Source organism: Prionailurus viverrinus, chromosome D1 (genome assembly GCF_022837055.1).
Source record: "Prionailurus viverrinus isolate Anna chromosome D1, UM_Priviv_1.0, whole genome shotgun sequence".
NCBI classification, from domain to species: domain Eukaryota; kingdom Metazoa; phylum Chordata; class Mammalia; order Carnivora; family Felidae; genus Prionailurus; species Prionailurus viverrinus.
Genome location: NC_062570.1, coordinates 11,926,210 through 11,948,627, shown reverse-complemented (window position 1 = coordinate 11,948,627; position 22,418 = coordinate 11,926,210). Strand labels below are relative to the sequence as shown.

At 42.3% G+C, this 22,418-nt stretch overlaps 1 protein-coding gene across 11 annotated transcripts in view; it reads left to right on the top strand.

Moving 5' to 3' along the window:
• Nucleotides 1-22,418, top strand: part of USP28 (ubiquitin specific peptidase 28) — a 67,817-nt gene that overhangs the window by 29,117 nt on the left and 16,282 nt on the right. For 3 of the 11 annotated variants that reach the window (XM_047878183.1, XM_047878181.1, XM_047878185.1), the window contains exons 4-14: nucleotides 1,702-1,807; nucleotides 2,736-2,895; nucleotides 7,657-7,743; nucleotides 8,474-8,611; nucleotides 9,456-9,529; nucleotides 10,451-10,530; nucleotides 11,986-12,134; nucleotides 13,895-14,022; nucleotides 16,775-16,870; nucleotides 20,375-20,551; nucleotides 22,140-22,360. In XM_047878183.1, the coding sequence (XP_047734139.1) occupies nucleotides 1,702-1,807; nucleotides 2,736-2,895; nucleotides 7,657-7,743; nucleotides 8,474-8,611; nucleotides 9,456-9,529; nucleotides 10,451-10,530; nucleotides 11,986-12,134; nucleotides 13,895-14,022; nucleotides 16,775-16,870; nucleotides 20,375-20,551; nucleotides 22,140-22,360 (1,416 nt within the window). Of the gene's footprint in view, nucleotides 1-1,701; nucleotides 1,808-2,735; nucleotides 2,896-7,656; nucleotides 7,744-8,473; nucleotides 8,612-9,455; nucleotides 9,530-10,450; nucleotides 10,531-11,985; nucleotides 12,135-12,411; nucleotides 12,489-13,894; nucleotides 14,023-16,774; nucleotides 16,871-20,374; nucleotides 20,552-22,139; nucleotides 22,361-22,418 lie in introns of those variants that run through there. The other 8 variants (XM_047878182.1, XM_047878186.1, XM_047878191.1 and 5 more) reach the window with 6 other exon arrangements.

The window sequence follows — 22,418 nt, the reverse complement described above, 5'->3', positions numbered from 1 at the left end:
GCTCAGGCTCAAAGCTTCATCTCTGTCTGGCTCCTTGCTTCTTCTCCTGCCTCCCAAAGGATCTTCAGTAAATCCGACCGCTTCTCACCTCCTCCATCGTCATCCTGGCATCCTGGCCTGGCTCAACTTTTCGTCCATAGCCCTTCCCACCTTCCAGTCTACCTTTTAGTTGACTTTTTTAGTTTGTTTACTCTGTTGCTTTCCCAGAGAATAGCGTTTCTGATGTTTGGGCTACTGACGTTTGGGACCAGATAATTCTTTGTTGAACAGGGCCATCCTGTGTATTGTTGCATGTTGAGCAGTGTCCCTGGCCTCTACCTGCTGGATGCCAATAGCGCCCCCTCCCCCAGGTACTGGCAGCTGAAGACACATCTCCAGGTGTAGGCAGGTGTCCCTAGGAGGGGAAGGGTGCAGATTCACCCCCAGTTAAGAACTGTTGCGCCGAGGGGTGCCTGGGTGGCTCAGTTGGTTGGGCGTCCGACTTTGGCTCAGGTTATGATCTCGTGCAGTTTGTGGGTTCGAGCCCTGCGTTGGGCTCTGTGCTGACAGCTCAGAGCCTGGAGCCTGCTTCCGATTCTGTGTCTCCCTCTCTCTCTGCCTCCTCCACCCTGCTCAAAAATAAATAAAACATTTAAAAAAATACTAATAAAACAAAAGTGTTTTACATTTCACAATTAAGTATAAAGTTTGCTGTGGGCTTTTCATGGGTACTCTTTCTCAGCCTAAGAATATTCTCTTTTGTTCTTAGTTGGCTTGGGATTTTTATTCTTGAATAGAGTTGAATGTTATTAAGTACTTTTTCTGTATCTATTAAGATGATTATTCCTTTAAGTGTATTTTGATGGTAATTTTCTAATGTTAACTCAGTATTTCATTCTGCAATGAACTCAGCATGGTGTTACTATTTGATTTTGGGGGGTAGATTACTGGATTTTATTTGCTAATATCTTCTTTCTTTTTTTACATCTGTGTTTATGTTTGTTGCTTTTCCTTTCTCATGATTCTTGACTGGTTTGGGATATACCTAGATGTTACGCTGACTTCATAAAATGAGTTGGGGAGTATGTCTTCTTCTTCTTTTTTTTTTTTTTAATTTTATTTATTTTGAGACAGATAGAAAGGAGGCAGCGGAGGGGGAGGGGCAGAGAGAGGGAGGGAGCGAGAGAATCCCAAGTAGGCTTCATGCTGTCAGCACAGAGCCCGACCCCATGGATTGCAAGATCATGACCTGAGCCAAAAATCAAGAGTCAGACACTTAACCAGCTGAGCCACCAAGGCGCCCCTGGGGAGTATGTTTTCTATTCCCTAGAAGAGTTTGTTTGAGATTGAAAATATCTGCTCCTTGAATGTGTTTGATATTTAGCTGATGTTTTATGATGACAGATAAACTATTTAACCTCCAGATATGGGATGTATATTTTACTCTGTGGAATAAGACTGCAGAAGTGGGTATTTGATTCATTACCTCTCAGCAGCTTATCATTCCTGCCCTTTTGGCTAATCTTAAGGTTACCGTATAGCTGTGAGTTACTCATTTGCCTCTGGCCTGGAGTAATAAAGTTGTTCCACAGATGAGCCAGTGTCGTGAGAACTAGGGAGCATATCTAGTTTTGTGAATGCTTTTGCCTTTTTTCCTACTGTACAGCCAGAAGGCTGTTGTTTCCTACATATAGATTAATTAAATTTCTGTTTATCTTCCAGAAGTGATAGACCTTACTCATGATAACAAAGATGACCTACAGGCTGCCATTGCTTTGAGTCTGTTGGAGTCCCCCAACATTCAAGCTGATGGAAGAGATCTGAACAGGTTATTTATGCAATTTATCATCTTTACTCCTCACAATAGTATGTAGGTCAGAGGCAGTAATAGCTGTGGATGCCACTGAGGGACAGTTCTGCCAAGCTCTTTTAATTGTATCCAAATGAAATTTTTTTAGGAGAAAATTTAAATTCCCATCAGCTTACTTTCTGGTTTACTTTTTGACAAAGCCAAATACGGCAAAGGTCTTAGAGTAGATGTGGCCTTTGAGTAGAGGCCTGCAGGCCTTCGTAGTTTGCACTTGAGAGGGAGAGAAAACCCATCCTAGTACAAACATCTGACAGTATGTATCCCCTTCATAAACTTGGAGGCTTCGTACACAGTGAAGGTTATGTTGTTGGCTCTTTGAAAATGAGTTAACGCTCAACTACCCCGTCTCAGAAGTGACCACACATATCTTTTTTGAATTAGTACTAATTTGATGATTGACTGGTATTGTTCATAAACATCTAGTTCCAGTGGAGGCCTGTCAGTTTCTGGACATGTTTATTCCCTCACACTGCTGAGTTGTTTCAGGAAAACATAGGGCCAGGTTTTGTGTGCTAGGCAATTTGAAGGCTCTTATCTCTAGCAGAGTGTCTCTCTTGCCTCTCAATGGCAAGGTCTGAGATAGGTCACTGTTGCTGAAATCTGAATCCTTTGATACGGCAGCCATAAATAGTCTTGAGTGTCAGCTCGGTTCCATCATGGACCTTATTGGTAATAATCTCTGTTACGGACGGGTTAGCATCCATGTCTAAACCTTACTTTTCATTTAGATTATAATGTTATAGCTACTATATAGCCCAGTGATTACCCAGGAAATAGTGTATCTGGCATTTTGAATTATCTATGAAAGATGACCATGATTCTCCATATAATACATTGTTCTTTAACTTTTTCCTTTTTTGTTGTGTGGTATGTTGGCACACTATAGGATGCGCGAGGCAGCCTCTGCAGAAACTAAACGCTCAAAGAGAAAACGCTGTGAAGTCTGGGGAGAAAATCCCAATCCCAACGACTGGAGGAGAGTTGATGGTTGGCCAGTTGGACTGAAGAATGTTGGCAATACATGTTGGTTTAGTGCTGTTATTCAGGTATGATGTGTTTAAGAAACAACTGTGTCTTTTGGAAACAACTTTGTCATTTATCGAGTTGAAATGTGAGAAACCCAGCTTAGAGAAATGGAAGCAGAGGTATAAGACTGGTGTTTTCCCGCATGGCATTATTGTGTCTTGCTCTCCTGTGTTTGGGTCTAGATGCTCTGGTGTCTAAATTAGGCAATGCTAAAAACAAAATATCCTGTGGTTGCAAATTCGTTTGTAAATATGTCAAATAGGTGGTTTGGATCAGCATTTTGACTGAAAAACGTATTACAGCAGAGTTAATAAGGAGAAAGCAGTTGGGACACAGATACCCAGGCAGGAAAAGATGGCGGCCTGGAAAAGGGAAGCAGTGTAAGCCGTGGAAGGAGAGAACAGCTTTCTAGAGTTATGCAGGAGATCAGATCTACAGGTGCTGGGGGAGAGGTTGGATAGAGGGGATATGCAGGAGACCGCTGAGAAAGACTCCAGGGTTTCTAGCTTGAGAAACTAGGTGAATGATAGGATAGTTAGATCCCGGAAGAGGAATATTTGGGTGTGTGTGAAGAGAGGGATCTCAGTTCGGTTCTACACATGCTGAGTTTAAGGTGCGACACGGAGATGCGTATAAACCGGTACTGACTTGAATCTGCCGTTCAGGAAAAAGGTGTGGGCTACACATGCCACTGTAGGAGTCAGTGGCTTATACACACGGTGATAGAGCCCACGGAGTTGACGAATTCCCCCCTCGAGAGTGTTGCCTCTCTGGAAGTACCTCCCAGGCATCTTAAACTTAGTAGGGCCACAGTGTGGCACCTGCCCCTGCCCCTCCAGTCTTCCCCTTTGTGATACTTGACCTCTCCCCAGCGGCTCAGCCAAAAACGGAGGCCTCCCTTTCCACACGTAGGATCCAGATTCTTGCAGCTTACTCTGTGCCTGGCCCTGTGTTAGCACTGGGTTTGAAACAGCAGTGAATAAAGGAAAGTCGTTAACACAGAGTTTACTTTGAAAAAAGCAGGATGGGCAGTAAATTATACATATCAAGTGGTGAGAAGTGCCATAAAGATGAGTGAGGGTAAGAGGAGCTGGGCAGGGAAGGAGGCCTCTCTGGAAAGGAGGGCATTTGAGCAGAGACCTAAAGGAGGTGAGGGGATGCGCCCTATACTTACATAAAGGGCACGGTAGGCAGAGGGAACAGCAAGTGAAAAGACCCAGGTTTAGGAGTTTGTTGAATGTGTTGAGAACTAGAAAGAAGGCAGAACTGAGTGCTCATGGGCAGGGAACAGACAGTGATGATCTCAGAAGGGTAGTGGAGGTGAGGCGGGGGGTGCTCAGCATCACGATGAGGACTTAGGAAAGTGCAAAAGTATTGGAAGGTTTAGAGCAGTGAAGTGAGCTGATCTGCTTCCATTTCACGAAGATGGCAGGCATCTGTGTTGAGGGTAGCATGTAGGAAGGAATGTGGACTTCGGGACCTCAGTCAGTCCTTTCAGAGAGGAGGGGGGAGAGGCTGAGGACCCTGCCTGCCCTCCCACCCTCCTCAGCCTTCTCGCCTGTGGGCATATTGAAAGGCGTAGAGGGGGCTCTCCACTGTCAGCACGGAGCCCATTCTGGATCCTCACATTTCAACTCTCTCTCCCGCTCCCCTGCCCACGCTGTCCCTTTCTCTCTCAGAAAATGAATAAACATTAAAAAAAAAAAAATTAAAAAAAAAAAAAAAGGCACAGAGAGGATCACAAAGTAAGGTTTCTGAGAAAGCCCGAGAAGACAGGATCTAGAGCCTGGAGGGAGGGATCAGCCCCGAGTAGGAAAAGGGCAGGGGAGTAATAGGGGAGAGGAGAAGGAAGAAAGGCACATTGCAGATTACAGCTGAAGTGGCTTCAGATCATCGTCTCTGTGAGGTAAGCAGCCCTCTTCTGAGTCCCTGGAGAAGGGATGGCGTCGGGTTAAAGGGGCGGTTGCTGTGGACAGTGGAGGCCAGTCGGCACCAGAACATAGTAGTAGGATTTCTGCGAATGTGAAGGTCTGCTTCAGGGTGTTGACCTTACATGCGTACTGACGTCAGGATGGCCTGTTTTATCGGGACTTTCTCTTAGCAGCGCTCTGAGACTCTTAGGTGGAAACTGAACATTATTTAGGTTGGGGGCTTTGCTGGGTTTGATGCCAAGGGCAGTTTGGGGATTTAATGGGGGATGGTTAAAGACCATGGAATCAGAGCTGGAGACAGGAAGGGACTGGTGGTCAGGCAGAACAGAAGGGAGTCCGTTGGCTTGGGTCTTTGACAAAGTCAAAGAACAGATGTCCTCTGGGCAATTGGATCAGTAACGCTGGAAGACAGGTTGCGGTCCAAGAGTGGGCTTTTCCGAATTTGTGATCTGAGAATTGGCCGCTTCTCTGGAATTGATACACCCTGCGTGTGACCTCAGACGTGGTCGCAGAGATGGAAGGGAGGAATGTGTCCCTAGACATAAGATGCTCACAAAGCCAAGGGGTCCCGGGCTGAATGGGTATGCTTGTGTTCCCTCAGCAGATGTTAGTTGAAAACTCACTGTGTGTGTAGCCCTGTTCTAGGCCCTTGAGATAAAAGAATGAGTAAAACCGACACAGAGCCTTGGGCTTGTGGAAGTTAAATTCTCGTGAGGCAAGACACACAAAGAGCAGTGAAGTGGAAAAGTAACTAGTTAACTAAACTTACAGAACACATTAGGTGGTGATCACCGTGATAGAAACAAGAGCAAGGTTAGGCATGGCCGAATTGCTGCAGAGGAGATGGGAGAATCAGGGCACAATATAAACTGTGCTGCTTAGGCCTCGCCCAAGGGAGGAGGTTGGCACAGATGCCAGATACTTGAGAGGTGATGGAGTGAGCCAGGCAGCTTCGGGGGAGAACACTCCAGGTGGAGGAAAGCACAGAGCAAGGGCCCCAACGTGGGAGTGGGCTTGGTGTGCTCACGGCGCTCAGGAGGCCCGAGGGGCTGGGATTCCAGGAGCAGAGGAGGGAGTCACTGAGGGTTCTGAGCAGAGCAGTGATGAACTCTGTCTCCTCACTGTGGCTACTGTGGGGAGAACAGAATGCAGGTGGTGAGAGACAGGTGGACAAAGCCACACAGTTGCCCACGTGAGAGGTGATGGTGGCCTGGACCCAAGGCTGGTAGCCTTGGGGGAGGTTGGATTCTTGATTTATTCTGAGGGCCGAGCTAACAGGATGTCCTGTTCTGTTGGGTGTGGCCAGGACTTGGGAGAGGAAGAGCTGTGGCCCTGTGGCAGGTGTCCGTGAATCAGCAGCTTTATTTCTGTCGTCTCAGGAAGACAGAGGAACCTGTGTGGCAAGTGAATTGATCCGGGCAGGGAGGGGGTCCCTGGAGGCAGGGAGACCATGAGCAGTGACCCAGGTGAGAGGTGAGGGGAGTCTGATGAGCACTTGGTAAGGATGGTGGGGAGGAGGTAGTTACGAAGAGCACCCCCCGGAGGCAGAGTCCAAGTGACTTCTACCTCAGTGGATGTGGATGGATAACAAAGAAAGGATTCGAAGATTCCTCTGAAGTTCTGCACTTTGATGAGTAGAGGAGGAGTGTGTAGTTAAGTGACACAGAGAATAGAGGAGAAGCAGCAGATGTTGGAGGGTCGTACTGACGCTGGATTGGGAAGCGTAATGTTAGCTCACACTTAGATGGCTTTTAAGATGCCGGTGTCTTTGAGGAAAGCCAGATTCCGGCGAAGGAGAGGAGGCGGAACGGAATGACTTGTGACTGTAAGGCCGTTTTCCTCGTGGTGGAACAGAAGCCCTGGGAAATGGTCTGGTGCCGTGAGCAGAGTGGGAATGACCACGGGAAGGGGCAGGTGAGGTGGGGAGAGAGGGGGGCAGGTTGAGTGTGGAGCAGAGAGGTCTCGCCCTGGCTCCAGGTAGACAGACCGTTGGTGCAGTAGCGTGACCAGGCTTCACCAGCACTGCCCGGCGGGACGCTCCCCCTGGCGGTTGAACCCCAGTCGGGTCGTCACAGTGGGAGGGAAGCCGCAGGCCTGTGGTCTGCCTGGATGCTGCTTCCAGGCTTCCAGTGAGCAGGCCTGAGGGGTCTTTATCTGCGGAGTCCATGGGGATGAGGAGTTCTCTTCATACAAGGGATTTGTAAAAACTTTAACCCTCAAGAGATATTCATAGTCGAAACATGTATGACTTACAGACAATAAACCGGAGATATCTGCTGTTAAAAAAAAAAAAAAAAAAAAAGAATGGTTCCTATGACAAAGTGGAGAATAGCACCCACTGCTATACTTGGCACCCAGCTTTAGAAATAAACGTTACAAGTCCCTGGACTGCCTGGTCCCTAAACAATGTGCCATATTGTCTTATATATATTTAACCTTATTATCAACCATTTCATACTCTGTTTTTCTGGAACTTCGACCTCCACGGAACATAGCTCTGAGATTTCTCCGTGTTAACCTTGTAGCTCTTAGGCATTCAGTTCCACTGCTGTGTCTTAGTCCACGTTCCAGAAACATTTTCTCTACAATATTGATGACTACATAATAGCCTATTGTGCACATGTACTATAGCTTATTTAATCTATCTCTGTCGTTAGCCATCATGTTGTTTCTGGTTTTCCCCTAAAAGGATTCATTTGGTCAGCTAAATTAGACGGAGCCATCATCATTTCCTTAAGCATAGAAGTAGAAATAGCAGGTGACAGTCATACGCGCTTCTGAGGTAAAAAAAGTATCTTTTGGCTGCAGTTATTTTGAAAGAAAGGCTAGGAATCTCTTTCTTTATTTCAGTCTCTCTTCCAACTGCCTGAATTTCGAAGACTTGTTCTCAGCTATAGCCTGCCACAGAATGTACTTGAAAACTGTCCAAGTCACACGGTGAGTTGGTGTGGAGAAATCCTCACTCTTGCTTAGTCCCTTGCGTCCCAAAGGCTTTGAAATTTTGGCTAAAGCTGACAGCTGTGATGTTTTTTGGCTCGTGCTAGTATTTGTTTTCATTTCCAAATGGCCTTTTTCCTTCTTTGTGACACGAAACAAGGGTCTGCAAAAACGTAAAGTTAAGTAAAAATAAAATTAGAAAAGCGTATCCAAGAAAGCGGTCGGTCATCCTGGCAGCCTTGACTTTTCTGCTTCTGAGCGGAAGGTTCAGAAACACTCGTTCTGTGTGAGGGGTCCCTCACTGCTCATTAGCAGCTGAGGCCGAGTGATGCAGAATGGGTGACCTGGTGCCAGAGGCCTGGATCCTTCTAGAAGAGCCTATGGTGGGTTCTCGCCAAACAACGTGGCCTTCTGCCGGTGATCTAACCCTTCCCAGGATTTCACCTCGGGGATGCATTTTCCTAACAGGAGGGAGGGCAGCAGCTTAGGAAAGTAAACATTTTTGCCTTTCTGACAGTATTCCCTTTCAGGCTTCCACATAGATAGTCTTCAGTTTAAGGCAATCCCCACACGGACCTTACAGAGTATGGGTCACATAGTTTGAGTCCCCACTGCTCTAGATCTAGGTAAATATGAATTCGGGAGGGATCAGTGACAACGGTTCTCTTTCGTATGTTATAATTTTCCAAGTGAAGGGTTGTAAGAGCACACATTGCTGTCTCCTCTACAGGAAAAGAGAAATATCGTGTTTATGCAAGAGCTTCAGTACTTGTTTGCTCTGATGATGGGATCAAATCGCAAATTTGTAGACCCTTCCGCAGCCCTGGATCTCTTAAAGGGAGCATTCCGATCACCTGAGGAACAGCAGGTGCGAGAAGCCTGTGATTCTCGTGTTTTCCCTCAAACCCTGTGATGTTTGAAGTCCTGCCTTGTGGATACTACTCTGATGTTGCCCCAGTTCAGCCATGTAGTCAGCCCTGAACATGACTAAGGACCAGAAGTGTCCCGGGTCCAAGTACACAGGGGCTGTTGGAGGAGAGAGGAGGAGATTGGAAAATATCTCAGCGAATCATAGCAAAGGGTCACTGACAAAAGTAAAGCCCTTTGTCTGCACATTTGCCTTGGGATGGCCCCGATAGAAATCCTGTTTTTAATATCATCTAAACCTAAGTTCAGCAGCTTTTCTGAGCCATCTTTCTCTTCGAGGCAGTACGACTTCCCTTTCCCGGCCTTGTGTTAAAAAACAGAGCTGTCACTATTAGAGCAGCGCCTTCTGTATAAAATTGATTTTTCCCTCTGTTTATCTAAAGGTCTTACAGTCCTACAAAGTTCTCAAAACATTTCATAAAACTTTCCTTTCTCTGTTCAGATCTCATATTATTCTGGAGCACTGTAGTCCATTCTGTGGACTTTTTTTTTTTTTTTTTTTTTAAAGCCTACCTGGAAGAATTTGTTTGCTGGTTGGTTACAAATAGATGTGGCCAGAAGTGGTGAACTTCCAGTTTCCTCTCTGGCCATAAGCTAGTCAGAAGCTGCCTTCTGTCTGTCTGCAAGAGCTGCCTTCCAGTGCTCCTAGCTTCATGATATCTGTCCTTGCTTGGTAAAGAAGTCCTTTCACAGCAGTGGTGTCTTACTCGTTGGTGGGTAAGGGCAGATTTTCATTTCCTATAGTGTTGGGTCTAACTCTTCTGCAATTTGTGCCTCTCTTATAGCAAGATGTGAGTGAATTCACACACAAGCTCCTGGATTGGCTGGAGGACGCATTCCAGCTAGCTGTTAACGTTAAGTGAGTGTTGAGGATTCGTTTGTACGGCCTTCCTACTCACAGTGGTCCAGGGAGAACTGCAATATGGGGAAGCGGGGAATGGACAGGGTTTTGCTTCTCAAGCGGAAATTAACTGGGCTTTGCCAAACTTCACAGGGTCACCATTCAGATACTTGTCATTTTGTATCCTCCTTGCCTTTGCTTTTCGCCTCTGAGGATGTAGATAAGCATCTTGACCCGCAGCTTTTTACCGAAGGGCCAGAACTCTTAACTTTGTTGAAGTCACAGCCCATGCTACAAAATGTATTTAAAAGTCAGATCAATCCTAGATGTGAGCGTGGTGGTAGCACATGGATACATTGAATTTAATCATTTCAGTCACTGAAACGAATTTCAGAAGTGAAATTCCGGGAAAGACTACAAGGATCCCTTTTCGAATACAGATGCTGAGACATTTTCTAAACTGTTTTAATGCTGAGTAAAAGACCTGTACATCATAGGACAGCTTTGTACATGGAAGCTTACATAGTAACCATTTAAGATGGGCTTGTAGAAGTAAACTGTTTCCCTTCGTTTCTGTTGTGCCCCTGGGAAAACTTTGTGTTTATTTGCACAACTGCTCAAGAGGGTTGATTCTTCTGTCCTGTTCTGTAACTCGTATACATCTGTCACTTCTTATATATAATAACTGTATAAAGACACATGTATTTTTCTGCATGTGGGACGCTCCTGTTAGACTTTCAGCTCCTCACAGCCAGGGATCAGGCCCATATATTTGTTCCATGAGTGTTTAAACTGATTTAACGCGTTACTTATTTTAGACCCTATCTGGCTCTTTGGAGGTCGATGAAAATGTACTGTTTTCGCTTTTGAATGATGATTAGGTTTAGTGCAGTGCTTATCTGATCCAAATGATAGAGAACTGTTTCCTTTTTTTAAAAGCAGCAATCCCAGGAACAAATCTGAAAACCCAATGGTGCAGCTATTCTACGGGACTTTCCTCACTGAAGGGGTTCGTGAAGGTAAATTCTTTCCTCTCAATGTTGATTCTAGACCTGTGACCGTATCTGTATTACTCGAAAAGGCTTTCGAGTCAGGCAGTCCCAGGTCTGAATATTGGTTCTACCTTCTTAGTGTGTGTGTAATCCTAGACAAACGGTGTGAGTGCCTGGACCCTCAGCCTCTTCATCTGTAAAATGGGCATACATAGTGTCTGTCTCAGAATTGTTAGATTAAATTGTATAATGTTTGCACAGCCTACGTCCAGTGTTAATGTCCGTCACAGTGATGCAGCTCAATTTTCTCTGTGTTGTTTTTTTCAATGTAGTGTTTAATCTCAAAAGGCTTTATTGAGTTAGACTGCCAAAAAATGTTTCTCTGCTCCGGAGGCTTATCTAAGCTGCATGTTGGGTGTGTAATTTTAATTCTTTTTTAACTGTGGAGAATTTTTAGCACACGCAGATAGAGCAGTGTAAAAACCCACGTGAACTCAGCAACCATTAGCCCATGGCCAGACATTCCCTAACTTGTTTTTTTCTCTTACCCCTCTGATATTCTCTTCAAAACAATCCAATACCACTATTCACTCCAAAAAAGTAGCATTTCTTAATATCAAATATTTAGTCAGTGTTCAGATTTCCAAGTTGTTTTATAATTCTATATATTTGGGGGGAGGGAATGAGTGTTTATTTTTACAGTTTGTTTTAATCAAGATCAAAATGTGGATCATTTATATTTGGTTGATACATCTTTTAAGTCTCGTAACAAAATCCGTACACTCTCCCCCATCTTTTTTTTCCTCCTTGAAATGTATATTTTAAGCAACCACGTTGTTTTGGGGTACCTGGGTGGCACAGTCGGTTAAGCCTCTGACTCTTGATTTTGTCTCAGGTCATGATCTCACGGTTCGTGGGTTTGAGCCCCACATAGGGCTCTGTGCTGACATCGTGGAGCCTTCTTGAGATTCTGTCTCTCCTTCTCTCTTCCCCTCCCGTCCTTGTGTGCCCTCTCGCTCGCTCGCTCTCAAGATAAATAAACTTAAAAAATTTAAGAAACCAGGTTGTTTTTGGGATTCCCCACAGTCTGAAATTTCTCCCCTTGCGTACCCATGATACAGTTTCACACACTCCTCTCTATTCCTCTTTTTACAAATGGGTAGTTGGATCTAGAGTTTGACCAGATTCAGGTAAGGCTTTTTTTGGCAAGACGAATTCACAAGGGATGGGATAGTCCTTGATCAGGAGGCACGTAATGTCTGGTGGTCTTTCTTTTTGTGAAAGAAAGGTCATGGCAGTCGTTTGTGGCCAGTACCGGGATGTGCTGGTCGTTGGCGGTGGCCCACAGGCTCACGTGCACTTCTAACCCGTTCTCAGCAAGTTGCTGAAATAAGAAGATAACCTGTCTCTGTGGTGCCAGAAAAGCAGGCTTCAGATAATACCAGTGATGTCTTTAAAAGAGCAATCTGTTTCTTTGCCTAGGAAAGCCCTTTTGTAACAATGAGACCTTCGGCCAGTATCCCCTTCAGGTAAATGGTTATCGCAACTTAGACGAATGTTTGGAAGGGGCCATGGTGGAGGGGGACATTGACCTGCTTCCTTCCGATCATTCGGTGAAGTATGGACAAGAGGTAAGTTGGACATTTTTATTTGCTGTGCCAGTGACAGAGCCAGTTAAGTAGGACTGAGCTTTTTGGCAAACTGTCTTCCCATCAGATAGTAGCTAACTTTACATTTAACACATGGTGAACTAGTCTGAAGTTTCTTACGAGTTGCTATGCATTAGTGAGTCTTAGTGTTTGATAAATGAATTCTTTACCAAAAGTGTGAATTTGAGTTAATCATATAAAGGTTGTATGCTGCTTCTGATGTTTTAAGTATGATCAAGTTTCTCTTTTTCTGTTGAAGCCTACCTGTACCTGAGTAGGGAGAACCCACTGCCTCCATATTTTCGGAGGGTAAAAGTACAGTGATTAACTCCTATGGTATGCCATTTAGAATATTTTCCCTCTTATAATATTTACTGTTCTTCATAGTAAATTCTGCCTTTGCTTTTAACATTTTTCAAGTTTAATATTCGTTTATTTTTGTGGGTTGGAAAGAAGGGGGGGAGTTAGAGGGAGAGCACTGGTAAGCAATACCTCAGGATTCCAGTTGGGTTAAGAATTAGTGAATTTGGAGCATCACTGTCAGTACCACACAGCTTGGATCATTCTCCTTTCATCACGTGTGTTGAAACGAAGCTGTGGGCTTATGTGAGTCCAACTCAGTTGCTGACTATTTTTGAATCCACATCGGGAGCCTGACATGAGCCTTGTCAAAGTGCGCTAGGCAGCCATAGGGCAGTGTGGGACCTAGGCCAGAGCTGCCGGCTCCCGGCTTTCCAAGGAAAGTTCTAACTCAGGGTCGGGAGGCACAGCATTTGTCCCACGCATGCTCGGCTGATGCGTGCTCTTACAGAAGGGAAGCTCCTTAGATCTCTGGAGACCTTTATTCCAGAATGGGAACTCGGTATAAAAGAAAATAGAAAACTCTTATCCTTACTTAGATTGACCCTGAGGTAGTCAGGCTGTCCGGATTCACCTCATGCCAACAAGGGTGCGTGGAGGGAGCTTAGCCACGTGCACCTTTGGTAAAGGGAGCATTGTAAAGCTGTTCTTGCAGACCTCTGGCAGACAGGTGAATTGAGCAGGAATGCCTTTCCTGGGTTAGCATTTCCTCATTTGGGATCAGGAACAGTTGAGATCTTTTTTATAAGTCTGTGCTTTCTTTCCTTGAAACTCAAGGTAACATCTAGGTAGTTTGACCGGGTCCCTTATAAGACATCTGTGAATTCTTAGAATTCAGAGGTTTTTTCCAGAAACTTGAGCCCTCATAATCATGAGGCCATTTCAAGTTTCTTTTTTAGAAATAAAGGGGATTCAAATTATGTTGAATAGCTTGTGAACACACATATTAGTGTTTTGAGCTGATTTCATGGAGATAATTGTCTCCTTAGTTATATGCTGCTTAGGTCATAATTTCTAATTCTTTGGTTAGGCTAGCCATTTTCTTCAGGTTTTGATTCTCTTTTGAATACTGATGACTTAGTGAATCAGTTGTGTAGATTCTTGGTGCAGTTCATGCATTTAAGGGTGGTTATTTCTGAGGACGATAGTTGAGTAAAATGTTGACTGGCTTGTAAATATGGAAACTTGAGGAATGTTTAGCCATATTCTCTAAGAGGGCATGATTCTAAGTGGTCATTTTAGTATTGGGGATTAAAAAAAAACAAAACAAAACTCCAGGGTGAATTTGATTTGAATATAAATTCTATACCAGAAGAAGAAAGTTTAAATCTGGGTTTTGCTATTTCCTCAAATTAACTTCTTTATTTTTGCTTCTGACATAGCGTTGGTTTACAAAGCTGCCTCCAGTGTTGACCTTTGAGCTCTCAAGATTTGAGTTCAATCAGTCGCTCGGTCAGCCAGAGAAAATTCACAATAAGCTGGAATTTCCTCAGATCATTTATATGGACAGGTGAGTTCTGTGATGGGTTGTCTTCTTGATGTATTGCAGAAGGAGAGGGGAGAGTTTACTAAGTGTATTGTGCATAGGAGTCTCCTGGAGGTTTTGATAATATGAAAATACGGATTAATGGAATTCATTGGATCTAGGGTAGGGCCCAAGAGTTTGCATTTCTGCGAAGCTCTCGGGGTGATGCTAATGATGGTTTTGATCTGGGGACCACAGTTTGAGTAGCTAGGCTTCAGGTGAAAGCCTGCTAATTCTCGGGTGAAGAACAGTGTGTGAAGTAGCCACAGTGTATTTCTTTCTAATCTGAATACCATTTGTATTCATGGAAAAGAAAAATCCTAGACAGACTTACATTATAGGATTTTAATCTTTTTAAGGTCTGGTTTATCAGTGTATGGTTTACATGCAAAACAATCGTACATTCTTAGGTGTGCAGCCAATGAGTTTTAGTAAAATAATATTGTCAAGTAACCACCAGCACAGTCTGTCATATTTCCGTCCCCCAGAAGGTTTCCTCATGCCCCTTTGCAGTTAATCCGTTTTCCCCATCCCCAGGCCTTAGCAACCACTTAACTTGTTTTCTTGCCCTATAGTGTTGCCATTTCTAGAATGCCCATTGTGACATCAGTATTCAGTATGTTCCCTGTTGTGGCTATCTTTTTACACTCAGGATTATGTTTTGGGGACTCATCCATATTGAGTAGTACTCCAATGTAGCAGTAATCCAATATTTTTTCCATTTAACAGTTGACAGACGTTTCAGATATATCCAGTTTTAAGCCATTATGAATAAAGCTACTATGAATATTTTCCTAAAAGTCTCGGTGTGGTTTTTAGTGATTCTGGGTAAAACACCTAGGAGTAAGATTGCTGGGTTGTATGAAAAGTGTATGTTGAAATGTATAAGAAATGCCCAAACTGTTTGCTCAAGTGTCTGTATAATTTTGCATTCCTACCGGCAGTATATGAGAGTTCCATTTTCTCCAAATCCTCACCCATAATTAGAATTGTCCATCTTTTAAATATTAGCTATTCTAGTGGGTTTGTAGGAATATCTTATTTTTCTTTTGATATATGTTTCCCTGATAGCTAACCATGTTGAATTTCTTTTCATGTGCTTAATTAATGGTCACTTGTATATTTTCTTTGGTGAAGCGTCTTTTCAAATCTTTTGTTCACCTTTGAATTATCTTCGTTGTGTTCATATTGAGTGGTAGGAGTGAGTTCTTTATATATTCTGGATACAGATCCACATATTTCTTGTCTGTGCTGTCTCTTTCATTTTCTTACCAATGTCTTTAGAAGACCAGGAGTTTTTAGTTTTGATGAAGTCTAATATATCAGTTTCTCTTTTACAGTTTGTGTTTTTGTGTTTTAACTAAAAGATCTTTGTTAACCCAAGATCACAAAGATTTTCTTCCATTTTTTTTCCTAGAAATTGTATAATTTTAGCTCTTATGTTCATGCATGTCTATTACCCATTTAGAGTTTATTTTTATATATAGTATGAGATAAGGGTTCTTTTGTTGTTGTTTTGTGTGGGGGTTTTTGTTTTGTTTTTTGCAGGAGAGGGAAAGGAGGCATGTGGATGTCCAGTTATTCCAGCATCATTTGTTGAAAAGACTCTCCTTTCCCCCATTGAATTACCTTGGTACTTTTGTCAAAAATTAATTAAGCATATATTTGTGGGTCTATTTCTGGAGTCTCTATTTTGCCTATTGTCTAACCTTAAGCTAGTGCCACATTGTCTTGATTACTGTGGCTTTTTGTAAATTTGTTATCAGATAATGTAAATCCGCCAACTTTGTTTTTTTTTTTTTTTTTCCAAAATTGTTTTTACTATTTTGGTCTTATTTTGGTTGGTTTTACCTATTTCTAGATAAATATTAGAATGAGCCTGTCAGTTATTACCAGTAACTATTGGGATTTTGATTGGCATTATGGTGAATCTGTAGATCAATTTGGGGAAATTGACATCTTAACTATTTTGAATCCTTCAATCCATGAACATGGTATAGCTCCTTTTATTTGAATCATTAATTTCTGTCGACAGAGTTTTGTAATTTTAGTGTTCAGGTCTTACATATATCTGATTAAGTTTATACCTAAACAGTTAATGCTTCTGATGTTATAGTGGTTTCTAAAAAAGTTCTACTTTCCATTTTTTCTTTGTAAGCATACAGAGATGCAGTAGATTTTTTTCCCTCTCTGTTTTTGAATTGACTTTATGTCTTTTGACTTTACTAAACTCACTCACTAGTTCTGATGCATTTTTGTAAATTCTTCGGTATTTTTTATGTAGACAATTTGTCATCTGCAACAAAAGGCAGTTTTGCTTTTTCCTTTGCTTTCCTTTGTATGCCTTTTCTTGATTTCTTTTCTCTTTTCTTTTTGTTTCTTTTCTTTTTGTTTTTCTTTTCTTTTCTTTTCTTTTCTTTTCTTTTCTTCCTCCTTTTCTCCCTTTCTCCCCTCCCTCCCCCTCTTTCTCTCTTTCTCTCTTTCCTTTCTTACCTTCTTTCCTTCCCTTCCTTCCTTATTGCATTGGCCATGCCGCCAATAAAAACATTTAGTGGAAGAGACAGGAGTGGATATCCTTGAATTGTTTCTATTCTGTTAAGTATCATGTTAGTTACGTGTTTTCATAGATGTCCTTTGTCTGTTTGAGGAAGTTCCTTTGTATCCCTAGTTTGCTGACACGGTGTGCTATCAATGCTTTTAAATGTAAATGGTGTTTGTGGTGTTATCATTTGCTTAGGTACATGTACAAGAGCAAAGAGCTTATTCGAAGTAAGAGAGAGTGTATTCGAAAGTTGAAGGAGGAAATAAAAGTTCTGCAGCAAAAACTGGAAAGGTGAGTCGTGATACCTTCGTGCTTAGAAATATAAAAGAAGATTAAAATCAGATAATTTGCTTATACTTAAAAATTAATTCAGAATTTAAGTATTAACTTGCGTGTTTTATAAAATAGCTAAGAAAAATTCTAAGTGGGAAGCAGTGTTTAAGATGAACTGGTAGTATCTATGGGCAAATAGTAGTCCCAAGGTCTTACAGGACTCAGGCAGTCAGTTATTAGCAGTGCACTAAAGCCCTTTACTCCTTCTACTTCCCTTGTCATCTTTTTCACAAACATGAGAGAGGTAGCTGTCACAGTACTCCAGTCCCTCTGTCTTGAGAAGGTGGAAGTATCTGGGAAAGATAAAAACAAAAAAAAAAGCTATTCTACTTGGAGCATTGCTAAATGGTTCAAAGCGCTAATAGTTCTGACACATACAAAGTCCTTTCTCTTATGGAGGAATCTTTCCCTTTTTGTTTATTTGTTTTGCACTGACTATTTCTTTGGCATCACCCCATGATTTCTTAAGGAGGAGTCAGTGTAATTCCTTTCTAGTAAAGACAGATCCCAATGATTCAGCATTTAAGAAGTAAATCCCATGGAATGTCATTTCCAGCACTTTCCATACCAGCTCTCCATACCAGCCCAAGACCCTGCATCTATAGGTCCCCATCTTTAGCTTCCTCTCTCTCGCTTGGGAAGAGCTTGTCCACGATGAGAGTGATTAGTTTTCTACTTGTCTTAATATAGACTTAAACTGAGGATTAATTCCTCAGATACTGTCCTGGAAGTGATTTAAAGGACTCTACATGTGACTATATGTTACTTCTAAGGTTTCACTGATGCTTTGTAAGGCTGGAAAAATTTGTTTTTATAAGACCAAATATACCTGATGTATTATAACTCAGAAGAACTCAATTTGCCAGTAACCAACAGGGCATTCTGACTTACTTAGATTTTAAAACAGAGTATAGGAGCATTTTATGTAGTATGATACTACTTAAAATAAAAAGGCTGTTAAAGGGCACATGGCTGGCTCAGTCAGTGGAGCATGTGACTCTTGGTCTTGCAGTTATAGGTTTGATCCCCACACTGAGTGTAGGGATTACTTTAAAAAAAAAAATCTTAAAAAAAATAAATAACTGACTTTTAATATCTCAGATAACTTTATTTGGGTAAATTTTTTTTTTAATTGCTTACCTAAGTGTGACATGCTCCTGGGAAAAAATACAAGACGTTTTTTTTTTTTAACGTTTATTTATTTTTGAGACAGAGAGAGACAGAGCATGAACGGGGGAGGGTCAGAGAGAGAGAGGGAGACACAGAATCTGAAACAGGCTCCAGGCTCTGAGCTGTCAGCACAGAGCCCGACGCGGGGCTCGAACTCACGGACCGCAAGATCACGACCTGAGCCGAAGTCAGACACTCAACCGACGGAACCACCCAGGCGCCCCAATAACAAGACACTTTGAATGGATACGAGTAGGCAGTAGAACCGAGACGGGCTGGGTAAATTTCATAATTTGTTTTACACTCTTTTGTCTTTGAGTTTTCTTGCCAGCTGCGTGCAGTACTTCCATCATTAAACAAAACAAAAAAAGGTCCACCCTTTCTTCTCTAAGATACCTCAGCATAAAGCCTAGACATCTTTTCTGAAACTACTTTCGCTCCACTTTTACTAGCTTAATAGAGATGCTGCATTACATGAAGTAGTTGGTCTAAAGGAATTCAGTCAAACAGGAAAATGATGACGTCAGAAAATTGAAGATAAGTTTCTTAGAGAAAAATTCTCACTGAAGTTTTGTATAAGTACCCTACTAAAGTACAGCATACCTGGGAAGAGGTTTATGATGACTTAAATGATGTGTAAAATGATGACTTAAAGTCCCATGCCATATCATATCTTGGCTGCATTTCCAGTAAGAAAATGTTTCCTTTGGTCCAGGCCAGTCACGCATAAATTAATTCTTTCGACAAATACCGTGTGTTTCTGAACACACGTTAACCATGTCTGTGGTACAGATAAGAAGTTTAGGTCCTGGCCTGTAGAAGTTCAGAAGGGGGTAGATGGGGGCTGGAAGGAAGACTTCATAGAGAAAGTAGATCTTGAAAGGTAAGTCGAGTTTAGATAAGCCGAAATAAATGCAAGAAAATAAATTTAAAGAATAGTGCAGTTCTCTAAGGTTCCTCTGAGTTTAAGTATTTGACATCCTTTTCAGTGAAAGCCTCAAGTCTCTGTGGTAGCCAGATGCTAATTCTCCTTCTTTAAATTAGTGAGGATGAAGTGTCTTTGCTACCTACCCTTTAACATATGTTTGGCTTTGAATTGCATTACACTTTGTTTCCCACTAGCAATTTCATTTCAAAATGCCCTTTAAAAAAAAAAAAGTTTATTTATTTTTGACAGAGACAGAGACAGAATGTGAGTGGGTTAGGGGCAGAGAGAGAGGGAGACACAGAATCTGAAGCAGGCTCCAGGCTGTGAGCTGTCAGCACAGAGCCCGACACAGGGCTTGAACTCACGAGCTGTGAGATCATGACCTGAGCCAAAGTCGGTCGCTGAACTGACTGAGCTACCCAGGCGCCCCTCAAAATGCCCTTTTTGATATGGACACAATTTTCTTTCTTCCTAGTTCTGTACCTGCTTCTTTCTTTCACTTTGTTTGGAGAAGAAAAATACGAAGTGCCTCTCTATCCCTTTGTAAATGGAAGCCCATAATTATAGGGTTTGCCTTTACCAACCAGTCAACCAGTCCCATTTAAATTCTGTCCACTATAGTGAATTATAGAGTTTATGACTTTAACAGTGTATCTTTTTATTGGGTCTAATATGTGCTGGTAATGGCAGAATATTAGGTATTATTACAATAATTTGTTAATTATTTTGGTTATATAATGAAGATATTTATTAATTACTGATCACAGAGAAGCTTTCAACAATTTATGGCTGGCCTATGCTGTTGAATGAGTGCATGAATAATAGGGTGCTGGGGACCCTGCAGAGGAAAGATTTGTCGGTTTTCTTAAACTCTGACCTTTATCAACACCTTCTTTTCATTTCCAGCTGGCTCTCTATCATTTTCCTTAATTTCTCAGTAGGGGGTCTAATGGGCAGCAAAGAATAACCCTTGGGTACCAGTTCACTAGTGTTATTTGTGGATCTGTGGATCTGAGTCCTGGTAATAAATCTATTTTTCTTAAAGACATAGAATTTACTTTTATGACCTGATCCTACATGTGGTTTGGAATCAAGAGAACGCACAACAGATAAGACCTGAATTGGGAGCTCATTTGAAATGTTTCCTGCCAGGTGTAATCACATAGATTGTTACCAGTTTCTACTTTTGTAGTTAGAGAATTTTCGCCTTCTGGATTGTTTGAGTGACGCATTGAATACCATATAGCATTTAGGAATGAGCCTTTCTTTCCACGGACTCTGCACAGTGACAGACCTTTTGTCAGCAAGCCACAAAGCACTAGACAAACCTGGCCAGTCAGAGCACCATTGTCTTTGCATCTTAGGTATGTGAAGTACGGCTCAGGCCCAGCTCGGTTTCCACTCCCGGACATGCTGAAATACGTTATCGAATTTGCCAGTACAAAACCTGCCTCAGAAAGCTCCACGTCTCAAAGTGACCACGTGACGTTACCGCTTTCTTCAGTGCACTGCCCAGTTTCTGACCTGGCATCCAAGGAGAGGTAATGAAAACAAATGTTTAACATAGTACACATGGCGGGAGGGCGGGGGGACACCTGGTTGGCTCAGTCAGTGGAGCATGCGACTCTCCATCTCAAGGTTGTGAGTTCGAGCCCCATGTTGGTGTGGAGATTAGTTAAAAATAAAATCTTTTAAAAAATACTGAAAAAGAAATAGTAAATGGCTTTTTGTTTGTTTGTTTGCTTGTTTAATTTGAACTGTGCACCATCTTCCCACCTGGTGAGCACTCACTCCATTAGAGCTCAAGGGCTGTGAGTTCTTTGTCGTTGAAGGGATGAGTTTGCTCCTACTTAGGTGGGAGTATTCCTGATTGCCAGCAGGGCGCTGCACTCACTTGTCTTGCCCACAGGATGGTGGGGTTGTTTCAGAGGGTTCTGATCCATCTGCAGTGGTGTTCCTGCCCCACCAGGTCTGCCTGGTTTTTAACTAGCTGTAAGCTCACTGCCACTCCAGCCCTGATCTTCCAGAACATCTCATTCTCACATCTGCTAAGGATACTCAACCAAGTTAACCTCAGGGAAAGCTTTATTCTTGAGTAGACAATTAAAACATGTGAAAAACAAACAAAAAACAGCTAGAAAGTGAAGAGGACAGCCCACAGGGGCTTACCTAGTGCAGGAACAGGGAGGCCCAGTGACACGAGCCCTCTGATTCTCTTCCAGCTCAGATCAGGATTGATGTATGTGTCCTGGCTAATAGAATCTCTAGAAGCCATTGAATTAAAAAAGTCCATACTTCATAATTATTGTTTCTATATATTTTACTCAGTCATCTGCATCGTGGAAACTCTGTAGTTGATTCCTTGATTCTCCCAGTCCAGTCTTCTTTGAACCCTTCTTCCTTGTCCCTTCTTTATATATATATATTTTTTTTTTTTCTGTTTCCAGTTTTTAAAAAAAAAATTTAATTTTATTTAAATCCCAGGTAGTTAACATGTAGTGTAATAATGATTTCAGAAGTAGAATTTAGTGATTCATCACTTCCATATAACACCCAGTGCCCATCCCAGCAAGTGCCCTCCTTAATGCCCATCACCCAATTAGCCCACTTTCCCACCCAACACCCTACCAGCAACCCTCAGTTCTCTGTATTAAATACAGTCTCTTACGGTTTGCCTCCCTCTCTCTTTTTATCTTATTTTTCCTTCCTTTCTACTATGTTCATCTGTTTTTTCTTAAATTCCACATGTGAGTGAAATCATCTGATAGTTACCCTTGTCCCTTCTTACAAGAAGTAGTTAGCATGAACCATAGACTCAGATAGATCTGGATTTAAATCCCATAATTTACTAGATGGGGGAGCTTGGGTAAATTGCTTAATTTTCTAAACCTTAGATAGTTATAGTTGTTGTAATTGGTGATAATAATAGTATCTGTCTCATCAGCAAGTTGTGTTAAATGAGACGATGCATATAAAGACTCGGTTTGGCTCAGTGCCTTTACTGAGCAAATATTCACCAAATTATAGCTGTACTTTTCCATATAGCAGGTAGCTTTATGAAGCACATTAACCGAGGCCAAGCCATATTTTGGAAATTATCATGTGAATGTGATTTTTATCCTCTTTCAGTACAAGTAAAGAAAGCCCTTCTCAGGATGTCGAAGGTACCTTTTCTTCTCCTGAAGATTCTCTACCCAAGTCTAAGGCAATGAATAAGCCATTTACATCGTCCCGGTCTTCCATGGAAATGCCCGCACAGCCGGCTCCTCGAACTGTCACAGAGGATGAGATAAACTTTGTTAAGACCTGTCTTCAGAGGTGGAGGAGTGAGATTGAACAAGATATTCAAGGTTGGCTCTTTTAAAACTTGTCAGACCGTTACTCTTTCCCTTTCTGCCGGAAGTTAGG